Source organism: Entelurus aequoreus, linkage group LG19, assembly GCF_033978785.1.
Source record: "Entelurus aequoreus isolate RoL-2023_Sb linkage group LG19, RoL_Eaeq_v1.1, whole genome shotgun sequence".
NCBI classification, from domain to species: Eukaryota; Metazoa; Chordata; class Actinopteri; order Syngnathiformes; family Syngnathidae; genus Entelurus; species Entelurus aequoreus.
In genome coordinates, this window is record NC_084749.1 from 34,029,333 (window position 1) to 34,045,085 (window position 15,753).

General features: G+C 39.4%; 2 protein-coding genes across 6 annotated transcripts in view; both read left to right on the top strand.

Annotated features, from left to right (window-relative positions):
• The window catches only part of csnk1g2b (casein kinase 1, gamma 2b), a 99,097-nt gene extending 89,617 nt beyond the window's left edge, over positions 1-9,480 (top strand). For 2 of the 4 annotated variants that reach the window (XM_062028369.1, XM_062028370.1), the window contains exons 10-12: positions 2,340-2,441; positions 3,022-3,128; positions 8,261-9,480. In XM_062028369.1, coding sequence (XP_061884353.1) covers positions 2,340-2,441; positions 3,022-3,128; positions 8,261-8,315 — 264 coding nt within the window. In that variant the 3' untranslated portion in view covers positions 8,316-9,480. The remainder of the gene's footprint in view (positions 1-2,339; positions 2,442-3,021; positions 3,129-8,260) is intronic. The other 2 variants (XM_062028372.1, XM_062028373.1) reach the window with 1 other exon arrangement.
• Positions 9,481-12,820: 3,340 nt separating this feature from the next.
• The window catches only part of mfsd12b (major facilitator superfamily domain containing 12b), a 37,173-nt gene continuing 34,240 nt past the window's right edge, over positions 12,821-15,753 (top strand). Inside the window, exon 1 of one of the 2 annotated variants that reach the window (XM_062028375.1) lies at positions 12,821-14,444. In XM_062028375.1, coding sequence (XP_061884359.1) covers positions 14,390-14,444 — 55 coding nt within the window. In that variant the 5' untranslated portion in view covers positions 12,821-14,389. Of the gene's footprint in view, positions 15,085-15,753 lie in introns of both variants that reach the window. The other variant, XM_062028374.1, reaches the window with a different exon arrangement.

A 15,753-nucleotide genomic window follows, 5' to 3' on the forward strand; every position in this document is an offset into this window, starting at 1 on the left:
GCTGGTGCCAGAGGACCTCATGGTCTACAAGGGTTTGATATGTTGTTAAACTTGATGAATCTAAAAGGGTGTTGAGATTTTATGATTGGCTTCCACTGTTGACGCCACCTTTTTTTTAAAAATTGCTTTTCATTAAACATTGCAACCTCTGAAGTACCATGCACGTTGCCCGTTACGATAACGGGATGACTATCGTTTATACTCCAAGGTTAGGTCCGGGGGCCAATTGCATAGCAATTTTTTTAACGGCCCGCAGCACATTCTAAAAAATAATGACTAAAACTTTGTCCAGGGTGTCCCCTGCCTCCCGCCCGAGTGCAGCTGAAATAGGCAAAAAGAGCAAACAGGTGTTATTTTACAAAAAAACTTTGAAAGGTTAACGCTAATAAACAAAGCTGACAAGCAGGGTTTTTTTGAATAAGAAAAATCTATATATTGGTTTTGAAAATTTCAAATATCAAAATGGTCACCGCATGTTGTTTGGGTTTACCAGTATGCGTCCCTCCGTGGAAAAGGTTAGGACACCTCGGGTTAACATTTTAACCGATACTGTTGCCGAAACGGTTCCCAAACCGGCACCAATGATGAAAAATGTTTAAAAACAATTAGGGGTGCCCCAATCCTATATTGGAAAAAAAAACAAAAAAGAAACAAGTATCGGATATCGGCTTGCATCTAAGATCTCTGATGTTGCTCAGATACCAGCAGTCCTGCAGTATGTTTATTTATGCAAGCCTGGACAGCCATTTAACATTTACAGTAAATGCCCTCAAAAAAGCACACAAGGTTGATATTTTCTTGTATTTTAGTCAAGTCATTTACAAAAGGTAAACATGGTAGGCTATAGGCTACTAGGAGCTCGCAACTACACAACAGCTAACCACACAAGCTAGATGTACATATTAAGCGCCCTTAATTGAACAATATTGCAGTCTGAAACACAGCGTTTGTCAATATAAACCAGTTTTAAATAATTATAGTTGCAAATTACTTGCACATAAAGTCTTGAAGGTATTAGAAAGTATCCGTGTCCGCATCATTCAATTTCATCAGTAATGCGCTTACCATAATGAATTATTTCGACCAGTGAGTGTCGCCAATAACAATTGAGCAGCGAAACGTCTTCCGAGACAAACCAAGCAGTCCAGTTGCGAACGATTGAACGCCCTGAGATGACAATGACCTGGATGAATGAGAACATTCATAGGAATTTAGCACTCCACTTCAAAAGCATAAATCTGTCATAAGGTTAGTGTTTTTCATACCTACCACTGTTCGTTCTCTAAATCCACGTCATCAAACATTTTCTAACATTCCAAAGTACAAAACAAAAGTATGTACTATGATTCAAACTGATATCGCATCAGTATCGGCCAATACGCAAGGCTCCAGTATTGGTATCGTATCAAGAGTGAAAATGTTGTATGGGGACACCCCTACAAACAATGCCTTTTTGATTTTTACATAATTTTGTGACATGCAAGATGATGGTAATTTAAATAGTTAGATGATATGAATAAGATGCTTAAGGGAGAAATTCAACATTATGAAATAAAATCCACAACAAATTGTCAGAATTATTGCAGCAAAACAAACCAGAGCATGTGCCAAAAAAAAAAAAAACGACCTGCCTGTGTTGTAATGTCAAAGTTCAGAATTCCGAGGCGTGTGAATGCATCTCTTTGCTGCACTGGGGAAGTGCGTTTTTGAAAAGCACTTTTTCAAAAGCGTTGAAACTGATCACTGCTGTTGCCGTTATAAGTCGGCAATAATGTGAAAAGAAAGTGCCTCTGTCAGGATGAGACAATATCTCCTTCAAGCACTTGGAAGGATGCATATGTGTTTATTTAGCACCAAAATGAAGCACAGATAGCTTCAGCCTTGTTACTACTCTTTTACCGGTGCCATTGTGGTACCCAACCCTAACAACAATACGGTAGGAGGCTAAAGGGAAGTACTCGATGGTACTTAGCTGTGTCTGTTGAATACTCGAGGCTTTTTCTTTTCCTCCTGCATGACTTGTAAGTGTGTTGATCTGTGCTTCATATGAATTTTGCTTCCCTTTTCTCCTATTAACATACTGTAGTATGTCTTAACAAGCCTGCTTCTGCTTGGGAGATGTCTTCTGTAATTGTTTTTTGTTTTTCTTTCTTTTTGTTTTTTTACTCACCCACCCCATCTTTACCTTGCCCCTTCACTCCCTCACATCACGACACCCTCCCCGTCACCACACACACACACATAAACACAACCTCACCACATTGCTACCTCATCATCCCTGCCCCTTCACCACCACCACCCACGTCCTCAACCTTTTTTTTTTTTGCTATTGCATCAAGTCGCCTGAGCCCAAAGGAAGTGAGTCTCAGCCCACTCCCGTGACCAATAAGGAGACTTTGGGGTCGCACCTCACAGCTGAGCGGCTGGGGGGCTCTGTTCAGGTACTGCTGCTACTGCTCAGACGGCTACTGCATGACGCTGTGTGTTTCTGTCCGTGTTGTGGTTATCCCTCGCATTGCCTGCGCTCTATCCCCAACCCTCCGCTGTGTCTCCTCGGTCCTGTTTGCTCTCACAGCAGCAATCGCCTCATCTGCTAATAGCCTGTTATGTGAACGGTTGTGCAGAGACAACATCTAGATTTTTGTTGTAAATGGTTGGCTAAATGCAACAGCTGTGTAGATGTTGTGTACATTTTCCCCTAAGTGCCGTTTTAAATTCCATTGCCGTCCCCCACGTGCTTTGAATATGGCTATTTGTATGGATCCTTAAATCAGAGGCCTCCTTTGTTATTGCTGCAACTCAACTATGCCACCCAGTGTTCGACAAGCAGTACTGCAGCTTTCCCGCTTCTATGAAGTTGCTTTAGTTGGAAGTTTTTATACCACAAGCTGATACGCTCAAAGGTGGCTGGCGATCAGAAACGATACAAGTTTGCAACCTTGCATTGTCACACTACAATCAATGGGCTCTGTAATGCACGTGAGTGTGTGTTTGAGCTCTCTGGTCTCTGTGCCCACACAGGTGATGAGCTCAACAAATGGCGAGCTGAACACTGACGATCCCACAGCTGGACACTCCAACGCTCCCATCACCGCTCCCACTGAGGTTGAAGTGGCCGACGATACCAAGTACGTGACCAAAAAGCGGTTGTCTTTTACAAAACCGAGATGTTTACCGTCGTGTTGCATGTTGGGGATCTGTCACATACCGGTCATGAGATGCAGTAAAGCCATGTTTTTTTACCCTGATGCATTTAGTACTTATTTGTTCTAAATAGCAGTACATTGTCATCCAGCCCTACAACCTCTGTATTTGGGATGCACTACTTGGGCTGGGCGATTTTATGATCGAGGATGGTGATTGAGTTCGATCGCGACGATCAGCTGTTAGCATATGTTTTACTGCAGTAGTAATCAGTAGGGAATCAAAACTGCTTAGTATAATCCTGCACAGAATTTATTGACCGTGATCCTGTGTGTGTTTGTGTATGTGTGCGTGTGTTCACGACCGTCCCTGTCCAACGTCCCGCCACGACGTAATTAATGCTCAATCAGAGTTGCGCCTCTTCCCTTTACAAAGCTGGAAATGCAGCCCAGAAGAAAAAGTAAAAAATATGGCCAACGCTATCCTAAAGAAGGAGCAGCGACGTTAGTGAAATACTTTAGTCTTTCTCTCACTGTCTGCTTCAGCTCACCCTGTGGTGGGTGCGCAGTAATCCTGCCCTGAATGCAGACTTGCTGTGTTGGTTCGGACTGAGAGATTAAACACATCTACTAATTTAATCAGGAAAAAAATATATATCTAAATATATTTTGGACCAGACTTTTTGTTCGTGTTTGCTCTGATTTAACACGTCTGATATAGCTTGTAGTAAAAAACTGTGCACTTTTTGTTCAAATCATTTTTGAGTTTGTAGATAACATTTTGTTCCTGAAATAATCCTTACAAATATTTTTACGTGTTGGTACACATTATTTTACAGTACCTCAAATTCGAACTCCACTTTAATGTTTTTCCGATAAATATAAGGTACAGTATTTGAGTTTAAGAAAACTCCAATATCTGGGTAACCACTTGCTGTTCACCAAAGCATTGGTGAGAAGCACATATGTATACAAGTAATCAAATAATAATTTATCATTTGAAAGGGTTGTTTAGTAAATGTTAACTTTTTTTAAAAGTCCTATCGTATTCAGTACACCACTTGTTTACTGCAAAATTAAGTTTGTGATGACAAATAAAATAACTTCGAGAGGAACAAAGTTGTTGTCTTTACTCTCACAAAACGTAACGAACTGTGGCCCTAAAGCCAGTTGCAGACCGTAGCGTGGGTTACTTTTACCATTGCCCCACAATCGTAGATATGAACAAAATGTTAGCATATATTATTACCTCAATCATACCTGGCAGAAATGTACTGTATGTTACAAGATACTGCAGTAATAAACAGTAGGGATGCAACGGTACTCGGTTTAATCCTGCACGGGACAGTCCGCTTCAAAAAAATTATTTTTTTTTAAATTGTGATATTAATCGTGATGGGGTGATATAAAAATAATTTTTGATCATTTTTTTTGCCATATCGCCCAGCCCTACTAGTTACTATGTATGGTTTCCTTCAGCACATGCCAGAAATTGTTAATGTGTCTTTGAGTTACCCTTTCACAATAAGACTTCATTGAATCCCAGCATTGGTATTTTGGAATGTCCCTGCACTATCAGGAACGACATTGACTGACGAAAAAAATCCACCCGTTCACTCTACGTAGGTATTCAGCTAAGACACTTTATATTGTTGACACTTTGTCTTGGCCAACTGAAGCAAGCCAAGGTCGTGATACTGCCCCTCGTGCTTGGCGTGTCGCTTTTTATTGCCTTTACTTTAGAACACAGACACTCTGGACTCATGAGATCAAAAAAGCCCCTCTTTTATTGTTGCAAAGTCAAATTATGATGCTTCGTCGCAAGTAGAAGACTTTTATTTCTCAATGATTATCCTGACCGATGAGTCTTTTTTTTTTCTTTTTTTTTTTTTAAAGAGGTCATATTTTGATTTTATTTCTACATTTAAAGACTTCCTTGTGGTCTACATAACATGTAATAGGGGTTCTTTGGTCAAAATGTTACATTGATTATGTTTTACAGTCCATCTTTAAGCCGCTTTCGGATTGTTTCTTCAGAATGCACCGTTTTGTTGTCGGCCTTTTTACGTGCCAAGGCTCCTTCAATTCAATTTTAAAAAACGTTATTTGTCCCCGGGGGGCAATTTTTTTACAGTACAACCCGTCCAAGAACAGACATACAGTATAAAGTGGTAGACAGTCCTCTGGACCCCCTGCCAAAAGCTTCTTCTAGATTATTTGGGGGACCCTTTCACTTACCACCATCCTTAAATGACATTCACTACTATTGTAATTGTTCTATGGTATTGTGAATAAAACTTGAACTTGAACAGAACAGGAATACTGATGGGTCGCCACAAGAGCAGCGCCCATTAGACGTCGACTACATCTCTACCACGTCACCCATGTTGTAGTTTTTAGCGCTTCTCTATGGAGTCATATAAGTTAGAATTTTTGACGCTAATATGTATTAGACATGGCAACAGCGGAGGATGCATGTGCATGTACGAGACAGTTTGCCACACAACAAGAGGATAAAGAAAAAGAAGAAGCTTATTGACTACAACTGACTAAAAAAGGTAGACTCGAGCACAGCTCTTTGGGTAACCCTCTACCTAATATGGAGAGATATCTGCTGACGTAACTAAGGAAAATTATGTCACTAAAGTCTCAAATTCCAAAGGGCTTATTTGGAGGAAGTATGGATCTGTAGCATGCCTCCATGGTTTGATTTCACATATTGGGGACTTATGCAGATCCCACATACACAAAAACATTCAAATAGGTAAGAAAAGTTGGTTTTGAAGTTGGTCCGTGAACCCCAGGGGGCTTCGGAGGCACTATCTCGTTGATCACACTTTTTCAATTGTATTATTTTTCCACAAATGTTTTTAAATACACATTAACAATGATCCAACACACTGCAGTGTTGTCTATAAATGGCATTTGCATGGACACCCTACTCTTTATCCCAGTTAGCAATTAATGTTCTAGTTGCTAGCTAGCCATTAGCGTAATAGTTGCCAACTAGCAATTAGTGGATTAGTTTTCAGGTAGCGATTCGTTCTCTAGTTGCCTGCTCGCTAATTGCGGACTATTTTTAAGGTATCGATTAGCGCTCTAGTTGCCAGCTAGCTATTTGCGGACTTGTTGCCAGTTAGCAATTAATGTTCTAGTTGCCGGCTAGCCATTAGTGTAATAGTTGCCAGCTAGCAACTATTTCACTAGTTGCCAGTTAGCGATTTTTCTCGGCTAGATGCCAGCTATTGATTGGCGCTTTAGTTGCCAGGTGGCTATTTGCGGACTGGTTTTCAGCTAGCGATTAGCAGACTAGTTGTTAGGTACCAATTAGAGCTGTAGTTGCCAGCTAGCTATTTGCGGACTAGTTGTCAGTTAGCAATTAATGTTCTAGTTGCCAGCTAGCCATTAGCGTAATAGTTGCCAGCTAGCAATTAGTGGATTAGTTTTCATGTAGTGATTCGTTCTCTAGTTGCCAGCTCGCTAATTGCGGACTAGTTTTTAGGTATCGATTAGCGCTCTAGTTGCCAGCTAGCTATTTGCGGACTAGTTGCCAGTTAGCAATTAATGTTTTAGTCGCCGGCTAGCCATTAGCGTAATAGTTGCCAGCCAGCAATTAGTTCACTAGATGCCAGCTAGTGATTAGCGCTTTAGTTGCCAGGTGGCTATTTGCGGACTGGTTGTCAGCTAGCGATCAGCAAACTAGTTGTTAGGTACCAATTAGAGCTGTAGTTGCCAGTTAGCGATTAGTTCACTAGTTGTCAGCTGGCGATTAGCGCTCTAGTTGCCAGTAGAGATGTCCGATAATGGCTTTTTTGCCGATATCCGATATTCCGATATTGTCCAATTCTTAATTACCGATTCCGATATCAACCGATACCGATATATACAGTTGTGGAATCAACACATTATTATGCCTAATTTTGTTGTGATGCCCCGCTGGATGCATTAAACAATGTAACAAGGTTTTCCAAAATAAGAGAATAACTTAAACTCAAGTTTTGGAAAAAAGTGCCAACATGGCACTGCCATATTTATTATTTAAGTCACAAAGTGCATTATTTTTTTTAACATGCCTCAAAACAGCAGCTTGGAATTTGGGACATGCTCTCCCTGAGATAATCCTGATACCCATTACAACTATGGCAAATACTATACTTTGACTTTCACGAAGTGCATTATTTTTTATTTTTTTTAAACATGCCTCAAAACAACAGCTACAAAAACAATGAAGGCACACAGCTTCAGTCCAAAGTATACTAGAGTAATAAAGTAAACAATAACGTAGTCCTCCTTTAGTGCAAGACTGCCTGGCATACTGTATAACAGGAAATTATAAACTGGGCTCACATCCATCTTCCGCTTGTATTCATCGTGTATCTCCTTATGATTCTTGAAGAGGTGGGAGATCAAATTGCTCGTATTAAAGGAAGACGTCTTGGTTCCTCCTCGCATAACCAACTTTTTGCAGTCATCGCAAATTGCCAGTTTTTTATCCGTCAGAGACACTTTAAAATAATCCCAAACCATAGACATGGTGTAGTTAGTCAGTCACTGAGCTCGCTTGTTAACCAGGCTACAGCACCGGCAACAACACACTCTTGTTGTTGTTATGCTCGCGGCGGTTTGACGAGGTCATCAAGCGTCGCCAGTAAACCCCTCATGCTGCAGTCGTCAACACCTGTGTTGTGTGTGGGAGAGGGGAGAGGGGAGGGGCTGCTGACTGGGAGACGCAACTCCTCTGTACTGCTCCCTACGTCCGTGTTTTATCGAATACGTACCGCTCCGCACATCTCTAGTTGCCAGCTAACAATTTTTCTTCTTCCTAGAGGGGGCATAACAGAAAATATTTGAGAAGCCCTATAGCACAATAACAAGGTACCTTTATGACCAGTTTAATAAAGGAATATTTGAATATGAGATATTAATATAAGTAGGGTGTCGCCGCTTTATCGCTTCATCTGTGTGGGAGTCCTTGCCCTGGACAACATGGAAGCAAGCTAAATGGTATTTATCGCTGCAGTTAAGACATGTCTTCATAATGCATTCCTGGTGGTGTTGTTTTATTTCCCAGAATGTCTGACTTTTAAGAAAAATTGTCCTGTCTGCTCGTTCCGCAGGTGCTGTTGTTTCTTTAAACGGAGAAAGAGGAAAGCCCTCCAGAGGCACAAGTGAAAGAAGAGATTGAAGAGAACTTGAAACCTTGTTGTCACTGTCAAGTTTTAAATGGAAGCAACTACACAGACGGCCCCCCGCCTCCTCCTCCACCCACCCTGTCCTCTTCTCTGTCCAGACCCACCCACTTGACCTCCTCTGTCACTCTTAACTTCCTCCCCTGCTTCTCTCTCTCCCTCGTTCTCAGTGCTCCCTGGCTACTGGCGTGTTAAAGGAACGTTGCAGTCATACTGACTCACAACAGACTCTTGATTCCTTTATCGGCGCAAAATACACTTACCTGCATTACAAAGGTGGGTGGGGGTGGGGTGGCTGTAGGGTGAGGAGCTTGAGAAAAAGTTTTTTTTTTTTTAAAAGCTGTAACAATGAAACTCGAATACTGTGGCGTGAATATGAAATAAGATACTGTTTGAAACAGTTGTTGAATTCTAGATTCCATACAGAAGGTTTGTTGTTCCAACAGTCAGCTGTTGATCAGGGGGAACCATCCGAAATCTGCTCCTTAGGAAATAGTTTATTGCTTTCCTTTTCTTCCTTTGGTGTGTGTTTTGGGATCAAGGTAAAGAAAAAGGTGAATTATGCCGATGTTAAATCTGAGCGACATCGCAAGCTTTTCATCTATTACAGAATTTGGAGGATTTTTATGTATTTTTTTTTTCTTTCCTTTTTTTGTAATTGAATCCTCAGTTTTCAAAGTTGAATCCCTGCATTGAAGACTTATTTTTATGTTGTAGTGTTCTGGAGTTCCATTTCCTCCTCTCCCCCCGCCTCCCCTCCTTCATCTGGCTTACTTTTTGTCTGTCATCGTGGACTTTGTAGCACAGTCACTGGCCTCAGGTACTGTGGAAGATCGAGAGAAACAGATATTAAGCTCTCCTTACTATTATTGCACTTTGGGGAAAAAACACACACAAAAAAAGCAGAAAACAATTACAGTGGAAACTTTAGGTATGAAATTAACAATTACAAAATACAAAACTTAATAAAGACTGATCTAGGAAGAGTCCTTCACGACGCTTATATCTGAGTAATGGCAAGGAAAATGTTTGATTTACGTGAGGGAAGATATGTCTTTCAACTTTTATTTCTTACATCAGAATAATTTACCAGGAAATCATAGTTTGTGCCTTTCTAAGTAAAATGTTTAAAGCTCAACGAGTGTCCCGCAATGACATTTTATCTAATCTGTCCCAAGTGTTTACTGGATTACTGTTTTGTGTGTGTGTGTGTGTGTGTGTGTGTGTGTGTGTGTGTGTGTGTGTGTGTGCGTGTGCGTGTGCGTGTGTGTGTGTGTGTGTGTGTGTGTGTGTGTTCCTGTATTTCTACTCTTCTTGAGACATCAACAAGGAAAAAGGACCAGTGAACAAGATCGGACCGAAATCATGGTCCCAATACGGAAAACCATTGCATCTAATAGAGAGCCAAAAACTAGAGTCCGTGAACATTGCTGCATAGTCAGGATTTTTTGTTGATTTAATGTGCATACAAAAGTAAACATTGACAGGTGCAAAGGCAGCAATATATAATAAAACAAGACAGCAGCTAAAGAAAGACTTCCCTTTTCATCCCAGAAAAAACCCACCAGGTGAACGGCTAATTTTACGACTTCCGGTGCTGACGTAACAACCCACGTCCCATATGTGACCATAGGATGAACAAATACACTACGGTACTAAGACTATAGTGGCCATTAACAGTTAGCGTCTACAGCTGGGTTGCCCAAAGTGCGGCACAGGGGCCATCTGTGGTCCGTGACTTGTTTGTCGTCGGCCTGAAGCACATTACAAAAAATAGAAATCTCATTTGCACCCCTTGTGGTGAAATCTTTCAAAATAAGGGTGGTCCCAAAAAGGATGGATTTTTCAAATTGACTGTGTGTTGGTTTTAAAAGTGCTCCCCCTCTGGCCAACATATGAAATAACAATTGTGTGTAAAAATTTGAAGTGCTCCCCTTCTGACCAACAAACCTAATAACAAGTGTGTGTAAGAAATTGAAATGCGCCCCCTTGGCCAAAATGTATTTAAAAAAAAAATAAAAATGTATATAGTACAGTAATACTGACATACTGTAATAACTTGAAATAAATAATGATTAAAACCAATTACAAAAAAATTCCCCCCCAAAAAAATTCACTAAAAGCTTACCTTTTTTTATATTTGCATAGTATTTATATATTATTAATGTTGTAAATACAAATCTTTATATATCTAGAAAGGGTGGTCCTAAAGAGGTAGGCGTTTTTCAGAGGTCTCAAGAAGCTAACAAACACAAGAATGTGTGTGTTCTTGTATTTCTACCCTTCTTGAGACATCAACAAGGAAAAATAAGGACATAAATCATGGTCCAAATACGGAAAACCATTGCATCTAATAGAGAATGTCTCATTTGCACCCCTGGTGGTGAAATCTATCAAAAAGGAGGGATTTTTTTTTAAAATTGACTGTCGGTTTTAAAAGTACTCCCCCTCTGGTCAACGTATGAAATAAGTGTGTGTAAAAAATTTGAAGTGTTCCCCCTCTGGCCAACATATGTAATAACAAGTGTGTGTAAGAAGTTGAAATGCGCCCCCTTTGGCCAAAATTATTAAAATAAATATGTGTATAGAGACATACTGTAATAACTTGAAGTAAATGATTAAAAAACAATTACCAAAAAAAAAAACATTAATTTAAAGCTTACCTTTTTATATTTGCATAGTATGTATATATCATTGTTGTAAATACAAATCTTTATATCTAGAAAGGGTGGTCCTAAAGAGGTAGGCATTTTTCAGAAAGGTCTCAAGAAGGTAGAAAATACAAGAGTATGTGTGCTCACGCACTTCTCTCACTTTCCCTCTGCTTTGACAATCAACACATCTGCAGTGGTGGTGGTTGTGTTGAAAAAGATGCAGGCTGCCTGTTTAAGTGGTGAGGAAGAAAACATTCTCAAAGTCTTTCCATTTTGTGGTTCAGAAAAGCAAAATAACCGTGCAATTTTATGCCACTTTGCCTTTGATCTAAGGCAGGCCTGGGCAATTATTTTGACTCGGGGGCCACATTTAGAGAAAAAAAATGTGTCTGGGGGCCGGTATATCTATTTTTAGGAACACTAATACAAAACCTCACAATAATGTCTGATTGAATGCTAAAAACGTTATGACAGACCGCCTTAAAAAACGTAATGGAATTTTAAATTTTTCTATGAACGATAAAACACTGAATATTGACAAAATATGAATGTCACACCCCCTTTCGATCAACATATTTTACAATCGAGTGAAACGCAACAAAAATGCAACAAACAGTGAAATATGAACGCATAGGGTACAAAATAAACCCACCTACAATCTGATATATCTGATACATCACTAAGCTTTAGAACTTTGTTGTGAAAATCTCCTTCCGCGTCTGTGGAAGCGCTTCCCACACACACTGGTGCCTCGTCTGAGCTGCTGTGACATAGATTACCATAATTAGATGACCATAGTAACTAATTAGATGACCATAGTAACTGGTATATCATCCATAAGTGCAGATTCCAACCATTGAAATACTTTGTATAGTTCAAGACTTACGGTTGTTAGAAAACATGACTGCACATCATAATGGCAGCTACACTTTCCATCTTAAAGATCTAAAACAGGGGTGTCCAAACTTTTTCCACTGAGGGCCGCACACTGAAAAATTAAAGCAAGGGGGGGCCATTTTGATATTTTTTATTTTAAAAACCAATACAATATATGTATAAAAAATATACATTTAGGCCTCCACTCAGGCTTCATCCCGGGGACCCCAAAGGGTTTTGGTCAAAAAAATATAACAAATGTGTCATTATTCAGTATTATTATTTTTATTATTATTCAAAGTTTAAATCTCTAGATCAACATTAGGTCTATCTGTCAATATAACGGTTTTAAAGATTTAAGTTGTATGCTCTTTTTGTCAAAGAAAATCGTGTTTTTTAATTGAAAAAACACAAAATGTCATATTTTCACCCAATAAAATAAATGTACATAACTTAAAAAACAAATAAATAATAAAATAAAAACAACTCCCTACTTAAAAATGTAAAAATAGAGATAAAGGCATCATTTAATGACAAAAAGCTGACAAGTTGATATTATTAAAGAATAAAAAAAACTAATATTTGTCTTTAGATATATGGAAATATTTCAGATTATATAATAATTGGAGCCTTAAAAAGGTCAATAACTCATAACAACGTTGATTTTAATTCGTTATTTTTTTAGCAATGACACTTAAAAACACATCCCACTAAAATTATTGGGGATCCAAAAGGGTCCTACTCATTAGTGTTAAAAAATAAATTATAATTTTTTTTTTACTGTTTACTTTTAACACAATAATCTCGAGATCAACTTCAGATCTATCCGTCAATTATAAATTGTATTGTTGTTTATGGTTTTTGTTTGTTCATTTTAGGCCCTTCTTTAAAAAAAATAAACGCTTATTTTTTTATATGGCAAACACAAAATATGCAACATTTTCCCCAAAGAATATCTCAAAGTGGAATATTTAATGTGACGTAATTGGAGTCTCGAATAGGTCAATAATTCATAATGACGTTGATTTTGATTCATTATTATTTTTTAAAGAAAGAAACAGCCTGCATGGCAGCTTTGTGTTATTACAGTAAACATTGTAACATTTTCTCGTTCACCTGGTTGCTCTTTTATACCACTTTTTATGTTGTTTTTTTTATCCTATTTTTAGAACGTGCCGTGGGGCTGTTAAAAAGTGACCTGCGGGCCGCAAATGGCCCCCGGGCCGCACTTTGGACACCCCTGATCTAAAACAATTATTTGGGAATGTCCGGCGGGCCAGATTGAAAAGCATAACGGGCCGCATGTGGCCCCCGGGCCTTAATTTGCCCAGGTCTGATCTAAGGTGTCAGATCAGTTGAGAGGAATGAACAAATGAGAGGCTCATACACAGCTGTGGGCCACAGCTCCTGGAGAGGGTCTCGCCCAGGGCGCTACAGAAACTATAACCGCCCCTGACCACAACACCACAATAGCCGTGACTTGTCACCTGATCCCAGCTCAGTTATCACTTTTAGGGAGAGACTTTGGACCTATAACCTTTAGTGCTTTCCACCACGTAAACGTCACAACGGCAAAGGAGGCATTTGGCTAAAGTCTGTGTAACAGACTGGAAACGCAAGCATGAAACTTGCACATAATTTTCTACAATGCAGATTCATTAATATTTACCTTTATTCTACCACCTCGCCCTTGTTCCAAAATACTGGTGCTTTGATGACGTCATGATATCTGTTTCATGCCAAGTGTGCCGCTAGATGGGTGGAACGAACCATTTTTGCATGTTTGATAAGAGGTACATACATTTGTTAATTTGATTCAAGCGTCATTATTAAACTTTCACGGTTATGTTTATTTCATATTAACGTTCAAGACGTCTTTTTTCATAATTCACATACTTAAAATGGCAGGATAAAAAACGTCCACTTCCTCTGGCGATAAATATTTAGCATTTTGTTTTTATTGAGCCGCAACTGTACATTTTAATTTCTTTAATGGTTTCCCACTACACAATCCCATTTTCTTTTTTCTTGAAATCATTTCAGTTGTTTTAGGTTCGAACGAACATTGAATGCCAAACAATCGCTTCACCGCATAAATTAGTTGGGGTACTGGCCCCGAGGCCGCCCATCGGGACTCCATTCCCCACAATGCAATTCGACGTCATCTTATATTTGGCCGCGACTGCCAGCTTGTGTGCGTGTACCAATATGTGGTGGGTGGCTGGTGAGACTTTACATTTTAATTTCATAAATGGTTTCCCACCACAAACACTCTCGTTTAGTTTTTCCTTGAAATTGTTTCAGTTGTTCTAGGTTCGAACGAACATTGAATTTTAAACAATCGCTTTACCGCACAAAATATTTGGGGTACTGGCCACTAGGCCGCCCTTCGGGACTACATTCCCCACAATGCAATTCGACATCTGCCGCGTCGCCTACCTTGAGGCTTTTGTTTTTGACGTGTGAACATGGATTTTCCCTTAAGTGAACGTTTTTTAAGTCTTTTTAAGCAGTTTGTGAGACAAAAATGGAATATAAGTGGAACCACAACACGCGTGTCGCGGAGAGACACGAAAACGGAAGTAAGAAGCCCTCACTACCACAACATACATGTTTGGAAACCAGTGAGCCTCAGGAGGTGTTTTCCTTTTTTCCGCTGACATAAGCATCGGTTGTTCTCTTCCGTACTTTGTGGGTGAAAAGAAAGGAAGTACTTTTGGTCACGGGTTCCCTAAACCACTCATAATCACAGCTTGATTATTCATCTTTGCATCCGAGGCGTGTACATGGCAAATATCGTTAAATAGTCGAGGACATTTCGTGGATGCTCAGTGCCGAGGTTTCTTTTTTTTGTTTGTCATTGAATGCAACATTTTTGTATTTGTAAATACGAGGACGAAAGCTCTTACAAATAAATAAAACCACTTTTATCAGCGGTCCAAGTCATCATGGAGCAGAATGTGCCCGCCGAGAGGACCTTGTCGGTGTGCAGGCGTTTGTGTTACGCTTCAGGACATTTTTTAAATGACTTGTGCGCCTCAATGTGGTTCACCTACATGCTGGTCTACCTGCACTCCGTGCTGGGCATGCAGAGCACCTTTGCAGGTGTGCTGCTGCTTGTTGGCCAGGTAGCAGATGGACTGTGCACGCCTCTGATCGGCTATGAATCTGACAAATCCTCCGGCAGGAGACATGGGAAGAGGAAAAGCTGGCATTTGCTGGGTGAGTACTGCAAAATGGTATTTTTCTCATTGCATTTAAAGGCATTTTAATTTAAAGCAGTTTAGTATTTTAAATGGTTTCTTTTAGTTAGCATATTCAAAAAAATATAATTCGACAAGAAAACGGAAACATTTTAACGGAAATATTTTAGAAGCATAACGTCAAGAAAAAGTCTGAATATGGTAGATCAGTGATTCTCATGCGGTATGTGTACAACTAGTGGAATGCTAAATAATCACTTGATTAAAGTACAGTGTTTTATTTTCCTGTAGTCAAACACAGCGTTACTGTTAAAACTGTGCGTGATGTTGCAGTGGCCAAAACATTAAATATACTTGTTACGTAAAACCCCTGCCTTGTTTTTAATGAATACTTAGGCCTACTACGCTACTGTATTTTAATGTTGGTCATTATGGTGGTACTTGGTGAAAAAAGTTTGAGAACTACTGAATTCGCTAACCTAGAAGTGAAGTATGTTTAAATTTGCTAAATGTAAAAATTTGAAAAAACGCTGTTCTTTAATTTTACTAGTTTGTATTTATTTTTTTATTTTTTACAAATGACAATATTGTATTGGAGATTATATTTTTCTTTGAATTGTGTAGATCAGTGTTGTCAAACTTAAGGCCCAAGGGCCACATCTGGCCCGCCTCATCATTTTAAGTGTCC